Source organism: Rattus norvegicus, chromosome 1 (assembly GCF_036323735.1).
Source record: "Rattus norvegicus strain BN/NHsdMcwi chromosome 1, GRCr8, whole genome shotgun sequence".
Classification (NCBI taxonomy): domain Eukaryota; kingdom Metazoa; phylum Chordata; class Mammalia; order Rodentia; family Muridae; genus Rattus; species Rattus norvegicus.
This window is the reverse complement of record NC_086019.1, coordinates 88,531,141-88,558,860: the sequence shown is the minus strand read 5'-3', so window position 1 is coordinate 88,558,860 and position 27,720 is coordinate 88,531,141. Positions and strand designations below refer to the sequence as shown.

The 27,720-nt window shown below is 52.6% G+C and overlaps 2 protein-coding genes across 3 annotated transcripts in view; both read left to right on the top strand.

Moving 5' to 3' along the window:
* Nucleotides 1-1,502: 1,502 nt before the first annotated feature.
* On the top strand, nt 1,503-15,890 carry Bcam (basal cell adhesion molecule (Lutheran blood group)). Its single transcript, NM_031752.2, has 15 exons — nt 1,503-1,575; nt 3,457-3,578; nt 5,038-5,266; nt 5,346-5,416; nt 6,630-6,726; nt 6,822-7,004; nt 7,792-7,928; nt 8,568-8,724; nt 12,030-12,148; nt 12,248-12,389; nt 13,183-13,322; nt 13,479-13,623; nt 13,709-13,853; nt 15,203-15,320; nt 15,410-15,890. The coding sequence occupies exons 1-15, from the start codon at nt 1,512-1,514 to the stop codon at nt 15,413-15,415; spliced, it is 1,875 nt and encodes a 624-aa protein (NP_113940.1). The 5' UTR covers nt 1,503-1,511; the 3' UTR covers nt 15,416-15,890.
* Nucleotides 15,891-23,386: 7,496 nt separating this feature from the next.
* Nucleotides 23,387-27,720, top strand: part of Nectin2 (nectin cell adhesion molecule 2) — a 35,389-nt gene continuing 31,055 nt past the window's right edge. Inside the window, exon 1 of one of the 2 annotated variants that reach the window (XM_006228421.4) lies at nt 23,387-23,855. In XM_006228421.4, the coding sequence (XP_006228483.1) occupies nt 23,768-23,855 (88 nt within the window). In that variant the 5' untranslated portion in view covers nt 23,387-23,767. 2 annotated transcript variants of the gene reach the window in all.

Here is a 27,720-nt window from a genome sequence, read left to right as displayed (position 1 = left end):
GAGTCAAATGGGGAGATAGATGTATCCCAGGATGTGCAGGGCTTACAGGGCGTCCAGAGATTTCCAGGGACCTACGTGACAGGAGAGGGTTGAAGAAAGACTTCCTGAAGAGGGGATGAAGGAGCCCCGTGCAAAGGTCGAGTTTCCTGGTTTCACAATTACTTCCTGTGTCAGGGAATGCTAAAGCAGCTTTGAGAGCCCAGTCAATACCTACAACACAAGCCTTTCCTCAGAGGCTGATGGGTAAAACCTTGGCTCCCGGGGAGGGGAAGCTCACCGCTGGTCACCCTCAGACTGGTCAGAAACGGGAGGGAGACCTCTCTCAGCCTGACCCACAGTGATACCACCCCCTCATCCATACCCGTATCCCAGGCTAGTTTCTACCCGCTGAACAGAGGCAGAACCGTCCTTCTCCAGCCCCCATCCAACATTCTTGGGATTTCGTTCCACACTGCCTCGGCTGTGTGAGGATCCTGGAGTAGACTGATCTGTGACCCTTTACTTTGACCTGTGACCCTCTCTTCCATCCAGCGGCCCCAGTGGCCGGCTCTTCTCTTTCCTTCCACCACTCACCTGCCACCACACCAGCCCACTTCTCCTCCCCTCCCCCCAAGGTGGGGAAGGAATGGCGGGGAGGGAAGGAAGGCGGAAGGGGGGTGACATTCCTTGGATTCCCTGGATGGGGGGAAGTGAGGGAGTCAAGGAGAGCAGAGCAGAGGGAGGGGCACCCCATCCCCACCTCATCACCAAAGAGCTTTACCAGGACTGGGAGTTGAAAACTCATTAGAGAAAAGAATGACCTGACCAGTTCCAAGCCACTGCTCCGTCAGAGGAGGGGCACTTCCCAGCAAGGTGGCTGGCTCCAAGGGGAGGGCATCCTAGGGCACTCAGAGAAGAGCCGGTCATGCAGGAGAAACTACAAAGAGAGGCTAGCACAGGCAACTAATCATATCAGGGACTGTTGATCAAAGCCGACAGTTCACAAACCAGGGTGATGGTTCACCCTTGTAATCCCAGTCCTTGGGAAACTGAGACCCGACGGAGGCTTGCGGTGAGCTCCAGGCCAGCCTGTGCTACAGTGTGACACCCGTCTCCAAAAAGAAAACAAACTAGGGAAAAGATCCACCTGCAGCCGAGGGCCGCAAGCCACCTTGGGAATGCGTGTCAAAGTCCCGCAGGTGGCCAGGAAGGAAGGGACCGAGGGTCTCCGCGCGGTGTCTTTTAGATCCCAGCTCGGGGCACTAACTAGACTGATCGGGCGGTCCCCATGGCTGCGGAGGACAGCCGCGGGCATGGGTTGGATGGAGCAGAGCGCGCGCCGCTGCTGGCGGGTCCCCGCGCGCGAGGGTGGGAGGTCCTCTCAGGGCAGTGGGAGGTCTTGGCCCTGCGCCCAGCTTGGAGATGGGGGTGGGCGTGGTCAGGGGCGTGGTCAGGGGCCTGGCCTCCGCTGCCAGCTTCAGGGCGGCGGAGAGCCTCGCCCGGGCTCAGTCACTGCCGCCACTGCAGGGAATATGGAACCCCCTGACGCCCGCGCAGGGCTACTGTGGCTCACCCTCCTGCTGTCGGGCTACTCAGGTATGACTTGCGGCTGAGGGCAGAGCTGGAACTTGAGGTTGGGGCTTGTGGGGCAGGCCCCTGGAGTCCCGGAGAAGACAAGGGGAACAAGCTTCCATTTCCCCAGGGAGCACAATCTAGGGATTCCCCAGTAGGGAGGAAGGCGGGGAGGCCTTGGGGTGTATCGGATCTGAATGCTAAGGATAACCCAGCTCTGGAGCAAACACAACCTGAGATAGCGCTCCCTTCCCAGCCCTTCGGGAATCCTGGAATCTAAGCCCTACGACCCCTAATAACCTTGGGTACCTGGAATCTGGGATCTGTGTCCCTAGTCCTTTAGACTAGAGTCCAGCCCCTGCCCTCCCCCATAATCAAAGTAGGTTCTGCTAAGATACCGAAGATTAACATCCCAGAGCTGTCTCTAAATGATTAAGCTCAGAGTTTCCTCGGAGAAACTGGGGACCCTGTGGCTAGAGCACTTTCTAGAATATTGGGGTTTCCCCAAAATTCAGAGTTTAGGCTGTCTCTAAAGGACCCGCCTCTCTCTGAAAGGGCCGGGAGAAGAGAGCCTGGCAGAGAACGTGGAAAAGTGTTTCCGACTGACAGGGCCCCTTTCCTTGGGCCCCTGATAAATCCACACACCTGCATGTGGTGAAAGGAGAGGAGAAACGGGGACTGAGGGACACTGTGGACAAGGCGAAGAGAGATCAAGGAAGACAGGATCTCTGTCTGCCTTGCTGCTTGCTGCTCACATCCAGTCCGGGGCACCAGCCTGGCCCCACATCAGCTCCCCAGGGACAGGCTGGGGCCAGAGGTGGGTGCCTGAGAAACCAGGCTCCTGGCACAAACGTGGTATATAGTGGAAACCTACGAGTAGCCTGTGCCAGGCTGAGCAGAAAAAGAATGGTGTCAGCCCAGAGGGTAGATTCTCAGCAAGAACCATGCTACTCGCCAGACCCTGACAGGAAACCCAGACCCAAGTTCCCAGGTCCCTAGGACTCAGAGGTCCTTGTTTCCCACATCCAGCCTGCTCTGCTGCAGGCATCTAGGAGTCTAAGCTTCCGGCCCTTTCTCCCTCAGGACCCAGCCTCGCCCCTCTGCCCAGGTGACTCACCTCACCCTTTTCAAGCTTCTCTGGTATAGAGATGGGGGGGGGGGGGTTGTCAAGGGGCGGGTAGGGGGCTCTGGCGCCAAGCCGGGCAGGTCTCAGCCAGCCTGGCCCTCCCACATTCCTGAAACCTGCCCAGCCCTGTCCCCCCTTGCCACTCCCACACACCCATCCAGCTTCTGGCCCAGCTGCAGCCCACACCCCAGCCCCCCACACAGGAGAGAGCAGAGGGCCCCTAGGAGCTACCGGAGAAGATAGGATGGGATCAAGAGATAGGATGGGACTGAGATGGAGAAAGACCTGTTTGTTATTTAGCCCCAGGCCAAGTCTTGCTCTGTGCGCTGGAGGCCAAGGGGAGAGCCAGGCCTGGCCCTTCCTTGAGGGGACATTTGCTAGAAAAGAAGCCAGATTTTAGTTTGGAATGCTGGAGAAAGCTTTACTTTAAGCCTTACAAGTCAGAGAGACTGGGCCAATGGCACAGGACTTTAATCCCAGCACTCAGGAGGGAGGCTGAGGCAGCTGTAGATCTCTGTGAGTTCGAGGCCAGCCTGGTTCACATAGCCCGAAGGATTCCAGGCAGCCAAGGCTATGGGGTAAGACCCTGTTTCTAAAAAGAAGAGTTGGAAAGACACTGACAGGACTCAGGCTCAGAGGGGACCAAGGACGGAGAGAGGATCTGTGTCTGAGGGAGGAGGCTAGAGCCTAGACTCCTATCTGATGGAGGAGGCTGGGGCCTGGAGGGCCATCCCTTTTGATGGCAGTGGGTGGACATTCGATGCTGCACCCATCTGCAGGTGCCCAGGCTGAGCTGCACGTGTCCGTTCCCCCACGGGTGGAGGTGATGCGAGGGGAGCAAATTGCCCTGGACTGCACACCACGGGAGCATCCTGAGAATTACGTGCTGGAGTGGTTGCTTGTGAGTGCTCTATGCTGGAGGCCAGGGCTGGGAGGGTGTGAGGAGGGGAGGAGAGGAGGGGAGGAGTGGGGAAGGAGGGTCCAGTAGCCTGGTCACCTTAGCAGCCATTAGCTCTGCCTACACTGATTGCTCAGAAGACCTTGCACGGAGCCATCGGAAGGTGCCTTTTTACTTCACCAATGAGGAGGCTGAGACCTAGGAAGGCTTTGGCCTCTGCAAGGTGCCAGGTGTCTGAGCAGGGCAGATGGGAGCAGTGGTTTCCCCTTAGGACACAGTGCTGGAGTGAGGGCCACCAGAGACAACGGGGAAGGAGAGGAAATGAGAGAGACAGGGCAAGGAGAGAGAGAGAGAGAGACAGAGGAGACACGGGAACAGAAGGTGAACGCTGGACTCAGGAGAGAGGACATGGATGGGCCCAGAGGGTTGAGAGAAACGACAGCCTCTCAGGCCTGGAATCCCAGACAACCATGAGGGTAGTTCAGGGTCTATGAAGTCAAACCCCACTGAGGTATAAAATGCAATATAAAAATCAAGGAGAAGGCCAAGGGATTGGAAAGATGGGCCACACTTAATAACCCTTGGTTCTTTTCCTGAGGACCTGAGCTCAACACTCCTATGTTCACGGTTGCCTGTGGCCCTACCTCTGAGGGATTTGATGCCCTTTTCTGGACTCCACGGGTATCCGAATTCATGGACACACACACACACACACACACACACACACACACACACATATAACAAAAATTAATATAAAAAAAAGGTTTTAAGAAAGGATGACCATTGAGGGCTGAATAGATGTCTCAGAGGTTAAGAGCGCTGACTGCTCTTCCAGAGGTCATGAGTTCGATTCCCAGCAACCACATGGTGGCTCACAACCATCTGTAAAGAGATCCGATGCCCTCTTCCTGTGTGTCTGAAGACAGTGACAGTGTACTCATGTACATTAAATAAATAAATCTTTAAAAAAAAAAAAAAGAGGGGGCTGGGGATTTAGCTCAGTGGTAGAGCGCTTACCTAGGAAGCGCAAGGCCCTGGGTTCGGTCCCCAGCTCTGAAAAAAAGAACCAAAAAAAAAAAAGAAGAAGAAGAAGGATGGCCATGCATGGTCTCATGTACCTTTAATTCCAGCTCTCTGGAGGCAGAGGCAAGCAGATCTCTGAGTCTGAGTCAACCTAGTCTACAAGTTCCAGAAAAAAATGGGGATGCACAAACCCTGTCTCAAAAAAAGTGTTAGGTAAAAATAAAAAGAGGAATGAGGGTGTAACTCACTAGTAGCTAGTAGAATACTAGCCTAGATTCCCCCAGTGAGAGGCTGGGGGCGTGGCTCAGTGGTAGAGTGTTTACTTAGCATGTAGCCGCTAAGTTCCTTTCTGAGACCCAGAGAAAAAAAAATTTTTGGAGAAAAATATAAAGAAGGGCTCACTGCTCAGGCTAAGACTGTCCCCTGTACACGTCCACAGGTTGATGCTTCCGGGGCTCGACACCGTCTGGCTTCTGTGGAACCACAGGGCTCAGAGTTCCTGGGCACAATCCACAACTCTCGGGGCCGCAGACCCCCATACAAAATAGACTCCCTTGGGCGTTTGGTGATAGCAGAGGCCCAGGTGGGCGATGAACGGGACTACGTGTGCGTAGTGAAGGCTGGGGCAGCAGGTACCTCAGAGGCCACTTCAAGTGTCCGTGTGTTTGGTAAGTGTTGCTAAAAAAACCATCCTGAGGAGCCAGGGGACCAGAGGAGGGCCTCCTGACGTGAACGTCTTTCCAACAGCAACACCAGAGGCTACGGAGGTGGCTCCCAACAAAGGGACGCTGTCCGTGATGGAACAGTTTGCCCAGGAGGTAATATGGGCTGGAGTTGCAAGCAGTGGGTGAAGAATCCAAGACTAGGGCCCTAGCGCACGTGTGTATGGTGGTGGGGGTGGTTGGTGCGTGCATGTGCGCCTGTGTGTTATTAGAGATTGAACTCGGCTTTGAGCATGCCAGGCAGGTGGTGTACCAATGAACAGTAAGACTCAGCCTCCCTGTTGTAGGGGTTTTGACTTGTTCTGGTTTTGTTTGGGGTTTTTGGGGGGGGGGCATGACCCCATGTAGCACAGGCTATCCTGAAACTTTCCATGTAGCCACTTATACCTACCTTCCAAGTACTGAGGTCCCGCGTGTGTGCCCAGCATGACCTCCTGGTCCTCCTACCTCTGTGATTGATTCAAGTGCTAGGATTACATGCTGGAGCTCATTTTGGTTTGGGGTTGTGTGAAATAGGATCTCAGGAGACTCAGGCTGGCGCGGAACCCACTAGGTAGCCCAGGCTAGTGTCAAACTGATGTTTCTATCTCAGTTTCTTTTTTTTTTTTAATTTTTTTAAGATCTATTTATTTACTTTCTGTATATGTATGAGTACACTGTCCCTGTTCTCAGACTCGCCAGAAGAGGGCATCAGATCCCATTACAGATGGTTGTGAGCCACCATGTGGTTGCTGGGAATTGAACTCAGGACCTCTGGAAGAGCAGTCAGTGCTCTTAACCACTGAGCCACCGCTCCAGCCCTCTATCTCAGCTTTTTTTTTTTTTTCTTTTTTTTTTCGGAGCTGGGGACCGAACCCAGGGCCTTGCGCTTGCTAGGCAAGCGCTCTACCACTGAGCTAAATCCCCAACCCCTATCTCAGCTTCTTAAGACCTGGAATTACAGTTGGGTGCCGCACTTGGTCCAGGTTTTTAATTAATTAAGGGGTGTGGAGGGGCCCACACTGCCACAGTGTGAGTGTGTAAGGCAGAGGACCACTTCTGAGAGCCACTTCCCTTCCTCTTCCTCTACACGGTTCCTGGGACCTAACTCAGGTTTTCCGTCTCCCCCACAACCACACTTAACGGCTGTGCGGTCTCACAGGCTGGAGCTTTGGGCTTTTTAATGGGAAAAATGGGAGTGAGGGTCTTCTGTTTCCGCTGCTGGGGAGAAAGAGCCCATTGGACACATCTAAAGGGCAGATCTAGGAAAAAGGGAACCAGACTTCAGAGTCTTGGCACCGAGCCCAGGCCACGCCCCTATCTTCCCCAGATCGCCACCTGCAGCAGCAACAACGGAAACCCGGTGCCTCGGATCACATGGTACCAGAACGGGCAGCGTCTGGATGTACCCATGGAGCTGAACTCAAGTGAGCCAGCAGGAGCCAGTGGGCGGGGGCAGGTGAGATAAGGGTTTCTAGTGGGCAGGGTTAACTCACCAGACTGCTACATGCCTCTCTTACAGAGGGCTATATGACCAGCCGAACTGTCCGGGAAGCCTCAGGACTGTATTCCCTGACCAGCACCCTCTACCTGAGGCTCCACAAAGAGGATCGGGATGCCAGCTTCCACTGTGCTGCTCACTACGACTTGCCCTCAGGCCAACATGGCCGCCTAGACAGCCATACCTTCCGCCTCACCCTGCACTGTGAGTCCCCATGACCCTCAGCCCCTAACCTAAGATCTTATCCCATCAAGACCCAATTCCCAAGCCTCTATTCCAATCGGGGTCCATATTCTACCTACTCACCTCATACTGAAATGATGCTGGGTTGGATGGCTGACCTTTGACCTCCAACAGTACCCCCCAAACAATCAGTACCCCCAAAGAATCAGGCCCTACTGACCCTGCTCCAGCATAGGGCCCTGTACCCCATAGAATGCTCCACTCTCTCCCACTGAATTGGGTCTCCATATATCATCTGGTCTTAAATCTCAAATAATACCTTTGAGCTATTCTGTCAACTTCCCTCCAGCTCTGACCTTTCCAGTTCTGAGAGTAAGTCTGGACCTATCAGGTGAGGTGACATGTGCCTGTCATCAGAGCACTGAGGAGGCAGAGACAGGAAGATGAAGAGTTCAAAACCTACCTGAGATTCAGAGAGGGAGCACATCTCAAAATCAAAGAAAAGGAATATGACACACTCACACGAGTCCTGAGACAGGGTTTCTCTGTGCAGCCCTGACTGTCCTGGAAAACTCACTCTGTAGACCAGGCTGGCCTCAGCCTCACAGAGCCTCCTGCCTCAGCCTCCTGAGTGCTAGGACTAAAGGTCTATGCCACCACTGCCTGGCTTATAAACCTTAAAGAACTAAACAGAGACCAGACTTCTACGCTTTAGCTACTGTATCTCTCCCTTTAAAAGTAGAAGTGACCTCTCCTCCTCAGCCCAGCCTGGACACATGCCATGACCTTACTTCCTATCCTCCCACAGATCCCACGGAGCATGTAGAATTCTGGGTAGGGAGCCCATCTACCACAGAGGGCTGGGTACGTGAGGGTGATGCTGTCCAGCTGCTCTGCCAGGGTGATGGCAGCCCCAGCCCGGAGTATTCATTTTTTCGAGAACAGGTAATGCAGTCCCTTTGGATAACACCTAAACCTGTCAATACTAAACCTTATCAACGGCTTCTTTGTCTTTAGTGGTGAGGGAGAAAGAACCCAGGGCCTGTTGCATGCTCCCCAAGTGCTATCTCACCGAGCCACGCCCCCAGCCCCTCCCTGGGAGATTCTAGGCAGGGGCTCTACCACTGAGCCACGCCCCCAGCCCTCATTGGGGGATTCTAGGCAGGTGCTCTACCACTGAGCCACGCCCCCATCTCTCATTGGGGGATTCTAGGCAGGGGCTCTACCACTGAGCCTTGCCTCCAGGCCCAGCTGCTAAATTTTTTTTTTTTTTGGTTCTTTTTTTTCCGGAGCTGGGGACCGAACCCAGGGCCTTGCGCTTCCTAGGCAAGCGCTCTACCACTGAGCTAAATCCCCAACCCCCCAGCTGCTAATTTTGACAGTAGTGGGTGTTTAGCTTGGTGAGAACCTTTGACCTGAAGGACCTGTGATCCTAACCTGAGATGGTTTGGAGGATACACCCAACTTGTGTGACCTTCTTATCCTTGGCTTGAATAGGCTCTAACCAAGTATGACCCCTGACTCCACCCCCAATTGCCCAGAGAACAACAGCTCCCGAATCTGGTGCCCCATCCTCTTACTCAGGGAAACCAGGAGGAACAGCTGAATGTCAACCTCAAGGGAAACTTGACCCTGGAGGGGGTGCATCGGAGCCAGAGCGGGATCTACGGCTGCAGAGTGGAGGATTACGATGCTGACGAGGAGGTGCAACTTGTCAAGAAGCTAAAGCTGCACGTGGCCTGTGAGAGCTCTGGGAGGAGGGAGGATAGGGTGGGGTCAGGCTTCATCCGTTCCTCTCCCTCTGGGTCCCAGCCCTGGCTCCTCCAAACTGCCACACAGATTTTCCAGTGTGCGATAGCCAGATCTCAACCCTTGACTCTCTCCCCTGCTTAGAGTGTGCGGTGGCTCCCAGGTGTTGTGTAGACAGAGATGAGTCCCTCTTGAACCATCCATATTCACCCAAGCAGCTTTGCCATCCACTTCCTCTCCCATCCCGGCCCCGCCCCCTTCGAGGCTGCAGCCCAGCAAGCGCTGCTCTTCCTTGCTAATTCCTCAATTTTAAGTCCATTGATTTCTGACTTTTCTAGATCCTGGGTTTTAAAAAAGCTTTTCCAATTCAGTTTGCTAGGAAGAAAGCTCTGGGGTGTGTGTGTGTGTGTGTGTGTGTGTGTACACCCGCGTGTGCGTGCGCGTGTGTGTGCATATGTGTGCGTGTGCGTGTATGTGTGTGTGTGTGTATGTGTGTGTGTGTGTACATGTGGGATCTCTTGCATGACCTGGGGCTCTCTGACTAACCTAGACTAGCTGGCCAGCCAACGTGCCCCAGAGATCTTTTTACCTCTCTCCGCCTTCTTGGCACAGAGATTAAACTTGAACAGCTATACCTAGCCTTTATTTTATGTAGAATCTGGGGCTTCAAGGGAGGTGGATGATGGTAAAACCACATTCCAGCCTCTCACTGGGGGATTCTAGGCAGGGCTCTACCACTGAGCCTCGCAGGCCTCCAGGCCTTCCAGCCTCAGTTTGGGTCTTTTGTTTTAGTTGAGACAAAGTTCCTGAAGCTAGGCCGGCCCTGGACTTACTCTGTAGCCCCACTACAGTAGCACAGACAGGAGGCAAGTGCTAGTCCAAACCGTTTTAGTCACAGTAGTGTGTCTTACAGCGGTAGGTAGCGTTGATAAGACAGAGGTGTGAGGTGACAAAAGATTGTCGCAGTCTGAGTTCACAGAAGTGTTCTCCTGTAGGTAGAGTATTTATGAAAAGTCTATGCATTCAGAAGCAGCAAGGGTGGGCAGGAGCCCAGGTTTGACTGCAGTTTACGAAAGGCCTTGGGGTGGGGTGGGGGTGGGGTGAGGGTGGGGTGAGGGTAGGGTGGAATCCCCAGTGATCCCCAGTTAGGGTGAAGGAACAGGGCCTAATTGTCTGTGTGTTGTGCAGGGAAGGGGCATGACCTTGGGTGAGGGGCTCCTTACAGTTGAGGGCATTCCCACAGAGGGCTGACAGCTGAGGGTTGACAGCTGCGGGCCCTCGCAGCAGCTGGAGGAATCAGTTGTCGGTGTTGGAAAAGAGATCCTGAGATCAGGGTGTCCACAGCAATGGGGGCAGGGGGAGCCTCTGAGAGAAGGGGACACACGGATAAGAAATGATACTGAAGAATGATACAGGAAACCCACAGAGCTTCCACTGCAGGCAGAGAGAGTGAGTGCAGAGGCCCTCGAGATGAGAAAAACTGAACCTAAAATCAGGGTCTCTGGAGCGGAGCAGGTAGGGAGGAAGAAAGGCAGTGTTCATAGATTAGGCAGGCTATTGTAGGCTGCAGCAGTTTGGCCAGGATGCCAAGGGTACCGGGGAGCCATAACAGGGTTTAAGGAAAGGTGAAGATGGACCCGCGTGTTCTTTAAAAACATCCCTTGTCAGGATGACAGATCCAGACAAGCGGGAAAATGGGCAGGCAAGATGGTTCGGCAAGCCAAGGAACTTGCTGCCAAGCCCAGCAGCCCAAGTTTGATTCTTGGGTCTCCCATGAAGGAGGGAGAGAATTATCTCTCCATCAAGTGTCCTCTGACCTTCACACACAACCCCCAGCACTCACGCGCACACAAACACCATAAACAATAAGAATACGACTTTTAACAAGTGTGGGATAAGTAGGCGGTGGTGCCACACACCTCTAGTCCCAGCACTCGGGAGACAGAGGCAGGTGAATCTTTGTGAGTTCAAGGCCACCCTGGTCTACAGAACAAGTTCCAGAACAGCCAAGGCTACATAGAAAAACCTGTCTCGATAATAATAATAGTAGTCGTCATCGTTGTCGTCATCGTCGTCGTCGTCGTCGTAGTAGTAGTAGTAGTAGTTGTTGTTGTAGTAAAAGTGAGGAATAGTGCAGAGAAGGTGAGGTGGGGTCACATAAAGGAAACCTTTTTTTCTCTTAATGGTGTCCTACTATATGTAACCTGGGCTGGCCTGAAACTCAGATCTTCCAGCCTCAGCTTCCCAAGTGCTGGGACTACAGGCACAGGCCACCAAACGAAGCCAGAATTTAGTTGTCTTTTAGATGCTAACAATTGAACGCAGGGTCTTTTCTTTTTTTTTTTATTTTTTTAAATTTTTTTTTTTCGGAGCTGGGGACTGAACCCAGGGCCTTGCGCTTGCTAGGCAAGCGCTCTACCACTGAGCTAAATCCCCAACCCCTTTCGCAGGGTCTTTTCTATGCTAAATAAAGACTCTGTCCCCTGTGTTTACACCTAGCTGTGAGCCCATCAAGTTGTCAGATGAGTTAAAATTACCGTTACATTCATTGTGCGCACTTGCATATGTGCCTGTAACTTGCAGGAGCGTCATCTCCTTCCACCTTGTGGGTCTAGAGGCCTGAAGTCAGGTTGTCTGGCTTCGTGGTGTCTATTCACTGAGCAGTCTTGCTGGTCCAAGCCCATTAAGCTTTTATGGAGATGATGAGTTGGCACAAAAGAGAGCAAAAATTTGAGCTCAAGCAAAACTTGGGGAGGAGAGCTGGAGGCACAGCACTGAAGCAGAATAACAGCCTAGAATCCCCCAGTGAGGGGCTGGGGGCGGGGCTCAGTGGTAGAGCCCCTGCCTAGAATCCCCCAGTGAGGGCCTGGGGGCGGGGCTCAGTGGTAGAGCCCCTGCCTAGAATCCCCCAGTGAGGGGCTGGGGGCAGGGCTCAGTGGTAGAGCCCCTGCCTAGAATCCCCCAGTGAGGGGCTGGGGGCAGGGCTCAGTGGTAGAGCCCCTGCCTAGAATCCCCCAGTGAGGGACTGGGGGCGTGGCTAGTGCTAGTGCATTTACTTGCCGGTTCCTGGGGGGGGGGGCTGGTTTCCACCTTCAGCACTGTAAAGCCTCTGCAGGTCAGATAGTGCATTCTTTAGAGCTGCTCTTCTGGTATCTGCTGATGGGTCTGGGTAGAAAGCAAATATGTCATTGTACTCCAATAGAACAGCATGGCGTTGTCTGCCCCTGGTAACCCTCTAGAGGACCTGGTTGCACGAGCAATGACCTTGGGAATGTGACCATGTTTTCCCCACTGCAGACCTGGATCCGTTGGAGCTGAGCGTGCCTGAGGAGTTCTCTGTATTTCTGAACAGCAGTGGCACGGTGGTGAACTGCTCTGCCAGAGGCCTGCCTGCTCCTATTGTGCGCTGGACCAAGGTGACTGGAGGGAAGAGCTGTGGGACCTCAGGCACTGCCCTGCCTCTGCCTCTCATCCTCTCATGACCCTGCCTGGCTTTCTTCCTCTCCCTTCCCTAGGATTCTGTGACCGTTGCAGATGGTCCCATACTCTCTCTTGACTCTGTGACCTTCGACTCAGCTGGCACGTACACGTGTGAGGCGTCCACACCCACAGTCCCCCTCCTGAGCCGCACACAGAGTTTCCAGCTTGTGGTCCAAGGTTTGGATGGTTGGGTGGTCTATGTGGATATCTGTGCTATGTTTGTGTGTGCATATGTGGTTTATATAGCCGTTCATGTGTTATGTGTATGTGCATGCGTGTACATGCCTGAGACCAGAAGTTGACTCTGGCTGTCTTTCTCTATTCCTTCATCTTTTTGTTCGGGAGGAGTGGGCGTTCTGAGACAGAGGTCTCACTATGTAGCCATGTCTGGCCTGAAACTCACTATGTAGATCAGACTAGCCTCAGACCCGCAGAGATGCAGTTGCCTCTGCTTCCCGAGTGCTGGGATTCAAGGTGTAAGCTGCTGTGCACGGTTGTATTTTTTGTTTGTTTGTTTTTTTATTTATTTTGGGGTCAGTTTGGTGGTCAGAGAACAACCTGCGGGAGTCAGTTCTCTTCCTCCATTACATCGGTTCCAGGGACGGAACTCAGGTTGTCAGGCTCGGCGGCATGCACCTGCTGAGCCCTCTCGCCAGCCCCCTCCACCTTCTTTGAGACCAGGAGCTCGGTGGTTAGGTTTATGGCTGTTCAGAGAAGTCCAGGAATCCTCCTGTCTCTACCCTCCCTGACTCCAGTGCTGGGGTTAGCGATGCTCACCGCTGCTGTCATCTAATATGTGGCTGCTGGGGATCTGAACTCAGGGCTTCACGCTTGTACAGCAAGCACTTTACCCACTCAGCGAGCGCTCATCCTCCCCCCACCCCCACCCCGCCCCATTTCTTCTCTGTTTTCTCCTCTTTGCCCTTTTGTGACTCGCACTCACTGTGCTACGCCTCCCTGCCACCCGCAGGAGCTCCAGAGTTAAAACCAAATGAAATAAAACCCAAATCAGGCACTAGCTGGACGGAAGGCGATGAAGTCATGCTGACCTGCTCTGCCCGGGGCTTCCCAGAGCCCAAACTCACCTGGAGTCAGCGAGGAGATACTACTGTAAGGGGCTTTCCTTGCCACCCTGAGCCCACCCCATGTTCCACAGGGGACCCTGACCCTCATCGATCCAAGCTTCATATCCCCAACACTCCACCTCAGCCTTCACCCCCCCAGCCCTTGATCCCGAGGGACCGGGCCTGATCCAAGCCTCCACAGCCAGCAGAGCCGCCCTTCGAGGGTAGAGGCTGGATGAGCAGCTCGCTGACCTTGAAAGTCACCAGCGCCCTGAGCCGAGAGGGCGTGTCCTGCGAAGCTTCTAACATCCACGGCAAGAACGGTCACGTGTTCCACTTTGGCTCTGGTACGTAACCAAAGGGGAGCATCTGGGCGGACACGCAGGCAGCTAATGTAGTACTGAGCACATCTTCGTTGTCTTTTCCATACAGTGGCCCCTCAGACTGCCCAGGCTGGCGTGGCTGTCATGGCCGTGGCAGTCAGCGTCGGTCTCTTGCTACTCGTAGTCGCTGCTTTCTACTGCATGAGACGCAAGGGACGCCCCGGCTGCTGCCAGCGAGCAGAGAAAGGGGCTCCGTAAGTGCTTGCAAGCTTCGAGTCTGTGTCTTGCCCTCAGCCAGACACAACAGCTCTGTGGTTAAAGGAGTCCCAAAGCCATCAACTACCCAGCCTCTCCCGCCCATCTTCACCCATCTCCAACCCAAGGATGGCCTTGCCTACCTAACCCAGAATCTCACCCAAAGTCACCTTAAATCCGCCGAGACCTACCTCCATCTCCTTCCTATCATTCTCCATTGCAGGGTTCTACCTAACTTTAGCTCTAGTCTTCAGTTTTGCCTGAAGTATTGTGACTGGAACACAGACTTTACTTATACTAGATAAAGCCTTTACTCCTGAGACATGCTCCTATAGGACATGGCTGGCCCACGCCATTCATCCCAGCAGAGGCAGATGGATCTCTGAGTTCCAGACAAGTGTTGCCTATAAAATGAGTTCCAAGACAGCCAGGGCTACACAGAGAAAAATAAAAAAATAAAATAAAAATAAAATAAAAGGAAAGAAAGGAAGAAAGAAAAAAAAGAAATGTCCTACAGGCCTGATTTTATGGAGGCAACTTTTTAGCTTAGGGTCTCTCCTATCAAATAACTCTAGCCCATGTTAAATTGGCATCAAACTACCCAGCACACTGGGAACTTCTTTGCAGGGGCTGTACCACTGAGCCACACCCCCAGCCCCTCACTGGGGGATTCTAGGCAGGGGCTCTACCACTGAGCCACGCCCCCAGCCCCCTCACTGGAGGATTCTAGGCAGGGGCTGTACCACTGAGCCACGCCCCCAGCCCATCACTAGGAGATTCTAGGCAGGTACTTTCCTTGTATCCTAAACCTCTTTTTGAATATTTTGAGACAAGGTCTCATTATGTTGTCCAGGTTTGTCCAGGTTGGCCTTGAACTTTCAATCCTCTTTACCCTCCCAAGTGCTGAGATTAGAGCCACGAGCCCGAACTTCATCTTCAGACTAGACTTTGTCTTATCCGAAGTCCCACACAGGACTGTTTGCATCTGAATGCTAGCCGTAACCTGGCCTGCTCCTTAAAGCCACACTTCCAGTAACTGTCATCACAGCCGCAGCCCAACAACCCCTCAGTCTGTGGCTAGCCCCAAACTGCCTATACCCAGTCTTTCCACAACCGTCACCTGTAACCAGCCAAATCTCTCTCCTCTCCAACCTTCCCCAGCATCGTCAGCTTCAGTCCCTAAGATCCCCTCCTGGTCTCAGATGCTATAGCCTTGCTTCAAATCCTTCCTCAACCTCAGCAGCCAGCGCCTCACCTCCACCACCAAACCCAATGCCATCACCACCCTACCCTCTCCCAGCTCCTTCTCTAGCAGGGACTATTTCACCATGCCACTGTCCTCCCCCAGGCCAGCCAGGGAACCGGAGTTGAGCCACTCCGGGTCAGAGCGTCCAGAACACACCGGCCTTCTCATGGGTGGGCCCTCCGGAGGAGGCAGAGGTGGCAACGGGGGCTTTGGAGATGAGGTGAGTGATGGTCTGGGTGTGCAATGGGGAACCAGCTAAGTGCAGAGCCAGCCTGTGGGCTCAGGCTTAGCTGCCCGTTCTGTTCCCAGTGTTGAGGCTGAGGACCTCCCAGAGGCAGTCTCTGGATCTGGAACTTTGGGCATCGTCAGAGGACCTGCTCTGAGCACGTCTCTGCCTCAGCGCATGCCTCCGCCTCCTTCCTTCTCCAGCCTCGGCCCTCCCTTCCTTCCTCTGCCTGCTGGGCAGGGACCCACAGTGGCCAGCGGCCTTGGGGAGGGAAAGAGGGAGGTGGGGGCTGGGAGGGGGCCTTCCTCCAGGGAATGTAACTCTCCCAGGCCCCAGAATAGCTCCTGGACCCAAGCCCAGGGCCCGGCCTGGGACACAGCGCTGAGGGTCGGCAGGCCGGGGTTATTTTTACCTCCTGTCTCCCTTGCTGGGCACTACCCCCCACCTGATACCCTGCTGTGTAGTCTGACACTGGAGTCCCCAACCCACCCCTTCCCTGCCTTCATCCTCAGCCCATCATTTGTGAACACTGGACTCTGAAATAAATGCTGTCTGTCACGTGGACACTTTCCTATGGCCAGGTTCTCTTCTAGGGGAGGAGGATAAAGGGGAAGGGAGGGAGGAGGGTACAGGCCATTTTCCCTTCTACTACTGCTGGCTGGTTGCCTCCTCACACACCCTCAGGAAAGGTCTGATGTCAAGCAGAACAGTAGGAGACAGGCTGGGCAGGGTTAGAGAGAGCTAGCATAGCACAAGACTCAGCTGGATGATCCTTGAAGAGAGTCTCCCGGGTCCGAGCAGCAGCCTGGTCACTGTGAAGCAGGGCACAGTGTATGCTTAGGAGTGAGGTCCTGTCCCCTTAAGGAAAGATTCCCAGAGTCCCTAGGGGCTGAAGCTAAGTCTAGAAAAATTTTCTTCCCTTCTTGGAGGAGTGAGGGACTCCCTGGGGAAGCTGGGGTGATAAAGGCGATACAAAGGAACCTGGGGCAGAACGAAAGAAACCGGGGGACTTTCTGAAGTCCAAACAAGGACTGGAGAGAACGATGGAGGCCTGGCGTGGTGACACACGCCTGTCATCTGAGCAATTGAGATGCAGAAGCAATTGACTAGTGAGTTTGAGGCAAGCCTGGGCTACACAGTGTGTTCCAGGCAGGCTGGGACTGCAGAACAAAACTGTCTCAAAGTAACAAAATATCAGGCCAGGGAGCCCGAGGCTTAGTGAGTAAGAGAGCTTGCTACCAAGCCTAATGGCATGAATTAGAACATGTAGCCCAGGCTGGCTTTGAACTCACACTGTATAGCTGAAGATGGCCCTAATTTCCCATGTCCCAGGATTTCAGGAATATGCCACCACAGCTGGCTTTCAGTTCACATTTTTAATATAGTAGACACCTGTCCCCTAGAGACAAGTCCCAGTGAATTCCAGAAACATAGAAACATATATATATATTATATATATTTTTTTCTCTTACATACACTTATAATAAATCCCACCTTACAGGGTTGTGGATTTAGCTCAGTGGTAGAGCGCTTGCCTAGCAATTGCAAGGCCCTGGGTTCGGTCCTCAGCTCCAAAAAAAAAAAGAAAAAAAAATCCCACCTTACAAAGTAAGATCAGTAAGAAATTAGTGGTATTAATAAAGCCAGATGCAGCGTCTCACATTTATAATCCCAGCACTCAGAAAGCTGAGGCAGGAGGATTGCCATGAGTTCAAGGCCAGCCAGGGCCACAGTATGAGAGCCCATCTCAATAAGTGAAGTAAGGAAAGAACAGGAAGAAAAGAGAACAGTCATTAGTAAAATAAAGGGCCGGGGTGGAGGGAGGATGCAAGCATGGGAATGTGAATTCCCTTCCTAGAGCCCCACAAATAAAGCTGGAACAGAATCCCACTGCTTGGGAGGCATAAAAGTCCAGCCTGTTTGGCAAGCTTCCAGACCAGTGAGAGACCCTGTTTCCACTGGTTGGGGCTAGAGAGATGGCACAGTGGTTAAGGATACTTACTACTCTTGTGGAGAACTGGATTCCTAATTGTTTATTTTTTTTTTTTACTTCTTTTAAAGATTTATTGATTTATGTACTCTGTAGCTGTCGTCAGACACACCAAAAGAGGACATCAGATCCCATTACAGAGGGTTGTGAGCCACCATGTGATTGTTGGGAATTGAACTCAGGACCTCTGGAAGAGCAGTCAGTGCTCCTAACCACTGAGCCATCTCTCCAGCCCAAAGTACGACATTGTTAAAAAATTGTTGTTTAAAACTAGAGATATTTTAAACTCGTGAATTATTTATATCTGGAATGTTCCATTGAACATTTTTGGACTGAGGTTGACCATGGGTAACTGAAACCATGGAAGAGGGAAGGAAAACTGGATTAGGGAGGCCACTTCCAGTCACCAGACCCCAGGCTTTATTCAAATCCTCCCACCTCCCTGTCCCTGTCAGTAGAGCTCTCTTGTCCTTGTATGTGTGGTGGAGTCGAAGATGGTGGGTTTGTGTATGAGCTTGCTTGTTTATGACAGGGTTTCACGTAGCCCAAGCTGACCTCAAATTCTCCGTCCTCCTGCCTCGCATTCTAGAATGCTGCAACAAACAAAAGAAAGAGAGATAGCTGGACAGGTGAGGGTTCAAGTCCCCAAGTCAGATGACCTGAGTCATCCCCCAAATCCCACCTAATGGAAGGAGAGCCAACTCACATAAGCTGTCTTCTCCATGAGCAGGCACACACAATACTAAATAAACAAATGCAGGGAGGGATGTGTGTGTGAAATTTTGACTTAAGTCCAGCTAAGCATGGTGGTTCATATCTGTATTCTTAGTAGAACATTGAAGCAAGGCAGGAGGATTGCTGCAAGATGAAGCCCAACCAAGGTTATGATGTGAGAAGACCCTGGGGTAGGGGGTTGGGGGAGACAAAGCACAGAGCTAGCACTGGAACTCCAAGCATTTGAAGAGGCAGAAGTAGTAAGCCCTACCCCCAGCACTCAGGAGGCGTGAGTTCGAAGCCAGTCTGGTCTACAGAAAGAGTTCCAGGGCAGCCCAGGCTACACAGAGAAGTCCTGTCTGGACACACAACACACACACACACACACACACACACACACACACACACTCACAAAATAGAATTTAAAAGTTCGATTATAACCGAAATGTTCAAAGGTACCATTGGATTTAGGAGCTGGAATCCACTTCTTTCTCTGAGACAGAACCACTGACTGGGGGAAGGGGCCTCAAATGCTGGTGCCCACAAGAGTAGGCAAATTACTCAGAACAGGAAGCCATTGGCTCTGTGCCTAGTGGGCTCTGACTCGGCCGTGAAGTGCTACCTCTGGGGCTCCTTGACCCTGGAGGTTGACTTCACAAGTATGAGACCCACCCAGTTCTCTGTCAACAAACTGAGCTGCTCTGGGGCTGAAGCATGCCTCATAGGCATGAAATCTGGGAGCGCCACACTCTCCTGGCTTCCTTCCTGAGCCAGCCCTACCCACAAAGACCCGCCTGGAGTGAGCCTAGCCCACTTGGTGGCAGTCCAAGTGAGCAGGTGCACAGGGGAAAAAGATGGCCGGACATGCCAACTCTTCGGGGCTTTTTTGTTGTTGCTTTTTTTTTTTTTAAGATTTATTTTATTTATATGAGTCCACTGTAGCTGTCTTCAGACACACTAGAGGAGGGCATCGGATCCCATTACAGATGGTTTTGAGCCACCATGTGATGGCTAAGAATCGAACTCAGGACCTCCGGAAGAGCAGCCATCAGGGCTGGAGAGGTGGCTGAGTGGTTAAGAGCACTGACTGCTCTCCCAGAGGTCCTGAGTTCAGCAGGTAAAGGTGTTTGCTACCAAGCCTGAAACCTGAGTTCAATTGCTGGAGACCCACAAAATTGAAGGAGAGAACTGACTCCCACAACTTGTTCACAGGCTGTGGCACATAGGCTCCTCCCAACCACAAATAAAAAAATTTAAGTATATACAGATACATATACGTATAGAGTCAGGAGGTTTTAAGCATTTGTTGTTCTTTCCTGTAGACGACCCAGGCTTGTTTCCCAACACCCACATGGCAGTTCATAAACAACTCCAGTTCCAGACGATCTGCTGTCCTCTTCTTATCTCCACAGGCACCAGGAACTCATAGGGTGCACATCCATCCATCCAGGCAAAATGCTCATATACATAAAATTAAATCTCAAAAACCAAAAAGTCATCAAGGCTCTGGGTATGGCGGTCCACCCCTTTAATCCCAGTGTTACAGAGGCAGAGGCAGGCAGACCTCTGTGAGTTCAAAGCCAGCCTGGGGGTTGGGGATTTAGCTCAGTGGTAGAGCTCTTGCCTAGCAAGCACAAGGCCCTGGGTTCGGTCCTCAGCTAAAAAAAAAAAAAAAAAAAAAAATACATAGGACCAGGTTAAGAGCACTGACTGGTCTTCCAGAGGTCCTGAGTTCAATTCCCAGCAACCACATGGTGGCTCACAACTATCCGTAATGGGCATTCGATGCCCTCTTCTGGTGTGTCTGAGGATAGCAACAGTGTACTCATATACATGAAACAAATAAATAAATCTTAAGAAAAAAAAAAAAGACCTGGCTATAAAACATTTCTCAATTAGTGATCAATGGGAGAAAGTCCAGTCCACTGTGGGTGGTGCCATTCCCTGGGTTCTATAAGAAAGCAGGCTGAGCAAGCCACAAGGAGGAAGCCAGTAAGCAGCACTCCTCCATGGCCTCGCTCCTCCCTCCAGGTTCCTGCCCTGCAGAGTTCATGTCTTGACTTCCTTCAGTGATGGAGCATGGAAGTATAAGGCAAATAAACCTGTAGCTGGTCTTTGCTACTTTGTGGGTTTTTCTTTTACCCACCCTTCATTCCATGCGCCATTTCACCTGCTATCACTAGGCAAGAGAGAAACAAGGAGAGAGGGGAGAGAACGATAGAGATGCCTGGATCTAATTTCTTTCCTTTTGTGTCTTCCTTGAAGACAAACCACTAGTCACGGCCACCTACCCCGCCTACTGGGGCTCTAGCATTTATGCACCCTCTAAATAGTTCCCAGAATTCCAAATATCGCAGGGTTGCAGAAACTGTCTGCAGCTGACCAAACCACACTTCCTCTGGAGCACGAAGCCAATCATAATCAGCTGCTGCTGCAGTCAGAAGCGGCCTCTTAGCACCACGCCTGGGATTAAAATGAAAACATGTAACACTTCTGTGCTTTCTTTCTTTCTTTCCTTCTTTCTTTTTTTTAAAAGATTTATTCATTTATTATATATAAGTACACTGTAGCTGTCTTCAGATACACCAGAAGAGGGCATCAGATCTCTTTACAGATGGTTGTGAGCCACCATGTGGTTGCTGGGAATTGAACTCAGGACCTCTGGAAGAGCAGTCAGTGCTCTTAACCACTGAGCCATCTCTCCAGCCCACACTTTTGTGCTTTTTTTTTTTTTCCTTTTTTTTTTTTCCTTTTCTTTTTTTTGGAGCTGGGGACTGAACTCAGGGCCTTGCGCTTGCTAGGCTACTTCTGTGCTTTCTAAAGGGACCAAAATTCCAAACTTGTCACTACATTAACCCTTTCCTCCCCAGTTGCTTTTTTTTTAATTTTTATTTTTGGCATAGTGTTTTGTTGCACTAATGGAAACCCTGACTAAGACACACCCTGTCTTGCAAAAAAAAAAGTTGAGACCCACGGTGCATTTATTCAGAGCCTGCTTTTCATACAGCCAGCTGCATTTGTTCCAAGCCAGAGATATTATCTGGAAGTCACGTTGCATAGCTACTGAAAACACCAGCAAACCTCACACTGCTCCTTCTCTGATGGTGGTTTGGAAAGGACTTAAGCTTCGGTTTACTTTTTGTATGTGGTGGTTGTCGCCCGGTCATCGTCACGTGGTGTTCCCTAGAGTGTCTCCTTGTTCGAATTCTTGGTTTGTTTTTTTTTGTTGTTGTTGTTGTTGTTGTTTTTTTTTTTTTTTTTTTTTTTTTGGAGCTGGGGACTGAACCCAGGGCCTAAGCGCTCTACCACTGAGCTAAATCCCCAACCCTGTTGGGATTCTTTTTTTTTTTTTTAAGATTTATTCATTTATTATATATAAGTACACTGTAGCTGTCTTCAGATACACCAGAAGAGGGCATCAGATCTCTTTACAGATGGTTGTGAGCCACCATGTGGTTGCTGGGAATTGAACTCAGGACCTCAGGAAGAGCAGTCGGTGCTCTTAACCACTGAGCCATCTCTCCAGCCCCCCGTGATTCTTGAGATTCAAATTCTGGTGTTTTGAGACGGATGGCTCTGTGCGGCTCTGGTTGACTAGAACTGGTTCTGTGAACTGTACTGGCTTGGAACCCTGTGAGACCTTTCTGCTTCTGCCACCTGAGTGCTGGGATTCAGGTTGTAAGGCACCAACCTGACCCCCTTTCCTGAGATTCTTGTGAGCAAAGAACAAAGACAGGAGGACTTTTGAATAATGTCCATTGTGGATCTGCCTCTTTTTGTAATGCTGATCTTTGGGACCAAGTCATTTTCCATCCCTGAGACTCAGTTTCCCTACCTTCTCCATGGTTTGATGGGGGGATCATTTGGACAGGCTCACATGAGTGCCTTGTGAACAGCCAAAGCTAAAAGCCTTTATTAACAATGTTATTAAAGTGATACGGAGCAGCTCAGAACGGAGAGCTGGCTCAACTTGCAGTTCGATCCTGAACATTCTGCATGGCCCAGAGTGTCAGTGCATGCCTCAATCCCAGGATTGTAACCCTCAGCTGGTTTAGCCAGGATGACATGAGATGCCATCTCATAAAACAAAACCAAGGTGGGTGGAATGGCTTCAAAGGTAAAGAAAGCACTTGCCACCAAACTTGGTGAGTCGGCCCCGGCAACCACCTAATGGAAGAACCAACTCAAAGCAAGTTGTCATCTGCCCTTCGGAAGCAGGCATGGCTTGCACGCACACAAAATAATTAGCAAGCAAGCAAATAGGATCGTTAACAAGAGTGGAAAGCAAGTAGGTCAGAGTCAGTGTCCACTCCTCAGGCCTTGCCACTTGGGAGAGGGACTTCATGTACATGGCAGGCTGGAGAAGGGACCCTATCCCAGCCCAGGTGGCTCTCTTGGAAGAAACCTCCAAACGCTTGCCCCTAAGGAATGATTTGGCTGTCAGATACTCAGGCAGCTGAGTACCTGTTCCCCTCCCCCATCTCCAACAAGTGGACCTTCTCATTAGCTCTCCTGGGCAGCCCTGGAAATGTGAAAAGGCAGGTAGGGGTGGGGAGGAATGGAGCGTCTAGGAAGAGACAAAAGGGCCGCGTCAAAACCAACCACAAAGACCAGAGGATTCTGGTGAGATAGAGAAAGTGGGACAAGGACAACCGGAAGGGACTGGTAGGGCCAGAGGACAGACTGACTGGTCCAGCCCCACCCAGTGGGGTTCTGCTTGCTGGGTTGGTTTATGCTGCCCTCTAGCGGAAGGCTGCGCTATAAAGGATACTGGGTGGGAGGGACACAGAGGCCAGATGCAGGGACAGAAAGAAACATTAAGAGTGACACAGAGAAAACTATGAGACAGGAAACAGAAAGTGGCAGGGATGCAAAGAGAGACGCACACAGTCAAAGGAATGCAACGAGACACGGGACTAAGTGACACAGGCACACGGATAGACAAAGAAACACCAGAGCAGAGCAAGAGAAACATGGGGATGCGGAGGGAGACTCAGATAAAGAGAGGATACCAGGAAAGAAATGATGTGGCGACACGAGAACCTAGGGGGGAGATCAGAAAGAAACGGGATCCACCAAGAAGTGACCCCGACCTACCACAGCAGCAGGACTAGGAGGACTGGGACAGGGGTGTGGCCTCATCAAGGGGCGGTGCCTCAGGAAGGGAGGCCCTATGAGAACCCACATACTCAGGCTAACCAGAGGGCAGTGGGGCGTGGTCTGGGCGAGGAGGCATGGCTTCTGCTGGTGGGAGGTGACCGGAAGTTTGGAAGGGGGTGTGACCGCGTCTTATTAGAACGACCAGTAGGGGGCGCAGCGGGTCTTCCCGGGGTGCGTGTGGGCGTGGCTCCATGGCAAAAGGGGCGTGGTGAAATAGTTTAATTCCAGGAGAAGGCGGAGATAGAATCGTGAGGCCAGACAGGTGTGGGACCCGGGAGGGGCGGGGACACAGCTCTGGGAGGGGGCGGAGCGCTAGGATCGGCTTGGCGAAGAGGGGCGGGGCCTGTGACGTCATGAGTCCGGCCCGCGGGAGCTAAGCGAGGGGCCGGGGGGCGCGGATCCTGAGAGCCAGGCGAGGGAAAGCTGGGCCGAAAGAACTGATCCGGTGAGCTGTGAGCTGCGGGAGCCGGCCTGGAGCCGGACACTTCAGACCTGTGACTGCTCTCCCACCCGATCGGTACACGAGAGTGGTCCCTAGGCACCCCCTGCCCGGGCCCAGTCCCTCCCCGGGCCCCCCATGGCCCGGGCCGCAGTCCTCCCGCCGTCCAGATTGTCACCGACGCTGCCGTTGTTGCCGCTGCTACTGCTCCTGCTTCAGGAAACAGGTGAAAACGCGCGGATGCCTTCGTCAGAAGGGAGGGAACGGGCCATCGTCCCCCACCTCACTCCCAGCTCCCGGAGGCCCCTTCCCTGGTCCCCCTTTCCAGGCTGGCCCTACTGATCGAGATCCCCTCAACATACCGGGCTCTCTCTCCCAGTCTCCTAATCTCCCTCTCTGCACCCCGCTTAATCACAACCGCCCATTCTAACCTGGGTTTCTGTCCCCCTCCACCTCCCTCGGCATGGTAGGGGTTAAATCCTCCCCATCCTGTGCCGATCACTTATCCGGAATCTGGATTTCCGTCTCTGCTGCCCCCTCCCCGCCTCAGGAATGTGGAGAATGTTCCCCCCACTCACACTAGCTGGAGGGTCGTGATGGTGAGGAGGGACGACACCCCCTCCTTTTTTTTCCTTCTCCTTCTTGCCCAGCATCTGAGGCCCGGGGAGAATTGGGCGCGAGAGGACCCACGGCGAGGGGTGGGGGAGCTCAGTCTTTAGGAGCCCTTGGCAGACCAATAGAGTTGTGGGCACCCTAAGGCGGGGAGGGTGTGAGTCTGGAGTTCAAGCCTCAGGCCTCAGTGAGTTTACAGATACTGACCCCCTGGTTCTGGGAAAATTAAGAGGTTCTGCCTCCAGGATTTCAGAGGGCGAGCCTAAACAGGGTCAAGGTAGAATTGGGAAAGGGGGGTTCAAACTTGTAGGTCTTGGGTTTAACTGTGGGCAAAGAGCTCTCTATTCGCTGGGGTTCAGGTACAGCTGGGCTACAGAGGCACTATCTTGGCAGGTTCGGATTTAACTGTAGGCAATAGAATTTAGTAATCAGGGGACTCTGACCTTTGCCCCCCCCCCCAAATATAATCAAAAGCTAAAGACTCAGCCTGAAATTGGGAACTTAGTCTGCTGTGTCCCAGGTGGAGTCGGAGCTCAGGAGGTTTGCAGTTCCCCTCCCCTTCTCCCTTTCCTTGTGAGTGGCGACGTCCCTAGGGAAGTTTTCCGGTATCGCTTTCACCTAGTTTGGGAGGGGCGGGGCGGGGCTGGAGCTCTCCTGAGTCGCGACTCCCGGTTTCGGGACCTTATCTTTGGTTTGGTCACGCCTTTGTCCTCGAAGCACTTTGAGAGGTAAATGGGAGGAGCCTCCTCGAAGACACTCTCCCCTTTCCACCCTACCCCCCGCCCCTCCCCCAGCCCTGGAGGGGAGCGGCTCCGGGAGGAGTGTGGGGCTCGGCGAGGCTGGGGTAGTGGGGTGTGTGTAAACAGGTGTGCAGACCTCGCCCCGCCCCTAGCAGGTGACCTGCTGTTTCTCCGAACTAAGTACTGTGGGACGGGGAGCGGGGAGTTTCTGGAGAGTTTGCTCAGACCCGGGGTCAGAGGGATCCTGGGGAGAATGTCTATCACGTTTGGCCTCATTTTTCTTTCGATGCCTCCTTTGAGGTCATCGGCCTTGACCTCCCAGATAGATGAAATCAGTACCTGTCCCTCTGGGTGAATTCTTAGAATCCACTTGTGGGGAACCTCACAACAGATTCCACAGAACTCCAAAGCAAACCTTGTTCCTCTTCCCAGCCTGCAAACGAGGAAACCGAAATGGACACACTCTCTCCCATGGCTCCATGCTGTCCCTTGGAGGCCTTTGAAAGCCAGCAACCCCAGTCCGTGCTGGACAGACTCCCCAAAGTGTTTCCTGTTTCCTAACCCTTTAGCGACTGTCCCTTCTCTGCTGAATCCCTGGGGGAATTCCCAGGGGCTGGTCCTTCCCTGCGAATTCTGGGGAGGGAACCTTGGCCTTTCCTAACCCACCCACCCTCCACTTCCTCATTCTTTCTCTCTCCCTCTCCTTTTTCTTTCTCCGATTACTTCCCTTTCCATCTCTCACTTCTCATGGCTCTCTCTCCTTTCTGTTCTGTTTGTCCTTCCTTTGCTCTCTCCATCTCTCCCTTGCTTTCCCTACATCCCTATCCCCCTGGCTCCCCCCCCCCCATCCCTGATTCTTGCTGGCCTCCTCTGGGAATGGGGCTTGCACCACCTGGACCTCCCTCGAGAGCCTGAGCCTCCCTCCCCACTCTTCCCTATCTCTTGCTGCTCATCTCTGTCATCCAGGCAGCCCCACACAGTGGCGGGGGAGGGGAGAAGAGGGGATGGCAGGCCTCGCTGTCTCTTCTTGTTAGGGAAGGGGAACTGAGCAGAGAAGAAATAGGAGGTTGGGGGGGGGGAGACCAGGGACAGGATAGAGAGGGACAGGAGCCAAGAGAGGGAGGGGACGGGAATCGGACCTAAGGATGGAGTCATGCGCAAAGAATGAAGGAAGATTGCAAGGGAGGGCAAGATACTGGAAAGGGGCTGGGGTGCTGGGAGGGGTGTAGGCAGGGACACTGGAAGGGCACAGAGGTTTGGTGACAGGAGAGGAGACCAAAAGACCCCAGCCGAAGGGCTGTGGAGATCCTGTGATACAGAGAGGTCAGAGCACAGGCCGTCTCAAGGCCAGCCGGTGTGTAGGGGCCACTGGGAGTTAAAGACACAGGAGGCACAGGGAGTCTTGCACAAGGGCCAGCTCCCCTGCCCCCGCCTGGGACGCTGTTACATTTTTAATGCCCCAGCAATGCTGAGAAACAGAGCAGGAAGGGGAGGAGGAGAGGGACCAGGAGAGATGGCCCCGGCGGTGAGAAAGTATGTCAGCAGCTTTGGAGATGTGTGGGTGCGGATACAGAGACAGGGAGACCCCAGGGTCACAGAAACAGAAACCTAAGACGGTGGCAGGGAGCAAACACCTGTAACTCCAGCACTCAAAGAAGGCTGAGGCAGGGGGATTGCAGGGAGTTCAAGGCCAGGCTGAGCTACAAAGGAGGACCTTGTCTCAGGAAAAACAGAGTGGTGGAGTCAGGCCTGTAATCTCAGTACCAGCGTGGGGGAGGCTGAGGCAGCAGACTATCCACCCCCAGGGCCACCTCGGCTGTAGAACGGAAAGAATAAAGAGAGAGAGAGAGAGAGAGAGAGAGAGAGAGAGAGAGAGAGAGAGAGAGATGGGCTGGGCCATAGCTCGTGGATAAAATGATCACCTAGCATGCACGAAACCCTGGGTTCCAAACTCAGGACCTCCAAAGGCAGGCATGGCGGCACAGGATGGGAATCCAAGCATGAATTCAAGATTGCATGGCTACGTAGTGAGGCCAGGCAGGGCTAGCTGAGTCCTTCTCTCAGAAAAAAGTGAGAGGTGCAAACCGGTCAGCAGAGTGCTTGCCTGGCACACATGTAGCCTAGGGTTCAATCCCTAGCACCCTGAAATCGCCCGTGGTAGTGTGCACCCGTAATCCTGCAAATGGAAGGTAGAGAGCAGAGCTTCTAAAGTTCAAAGTCATATTTGGCTCCATAATTAAGTTCAGGACAGCCTGGACTACATAAGACCCTGACTCACACAACACATATGTTTTTGCGTGGATAAGCCTTTAATCCCAGCACTCAGAAGGCAGAGGCAGATCTCTGAGTTCGAAGCCAGTCTCGTCTAATTAGAGAGTTCAGGATAGCCAGAGATACATGGACATATTCTCTTTCTCTCTCTCTCTCTCTCTCTCTCTCTCTCTCTCTCTCTCTCTCTCTCTCTCTCTCTCTCCCCCATATATATATTGTGTGTGTGTGTGTGTGTGTGTGTGTGTGTGTGTGTGTGTATTATATATTATATTTAGAGAAATAGGTAGGTACTCTAGGGAATGAGAGGCCCAGGGTCAGGAAGAGAAGAACCAGACCCTAGGAGTGGGATCTGTATACAAGCAGAGGCCAGGGTCTCCTGGAACTGGGATGCACACTGAGGTGTCCACTCTCTTGGCAGGATGTGGGAGTCCTGGACGAGCCTTTGAGAGCTTCACCCTGATGAGTTTG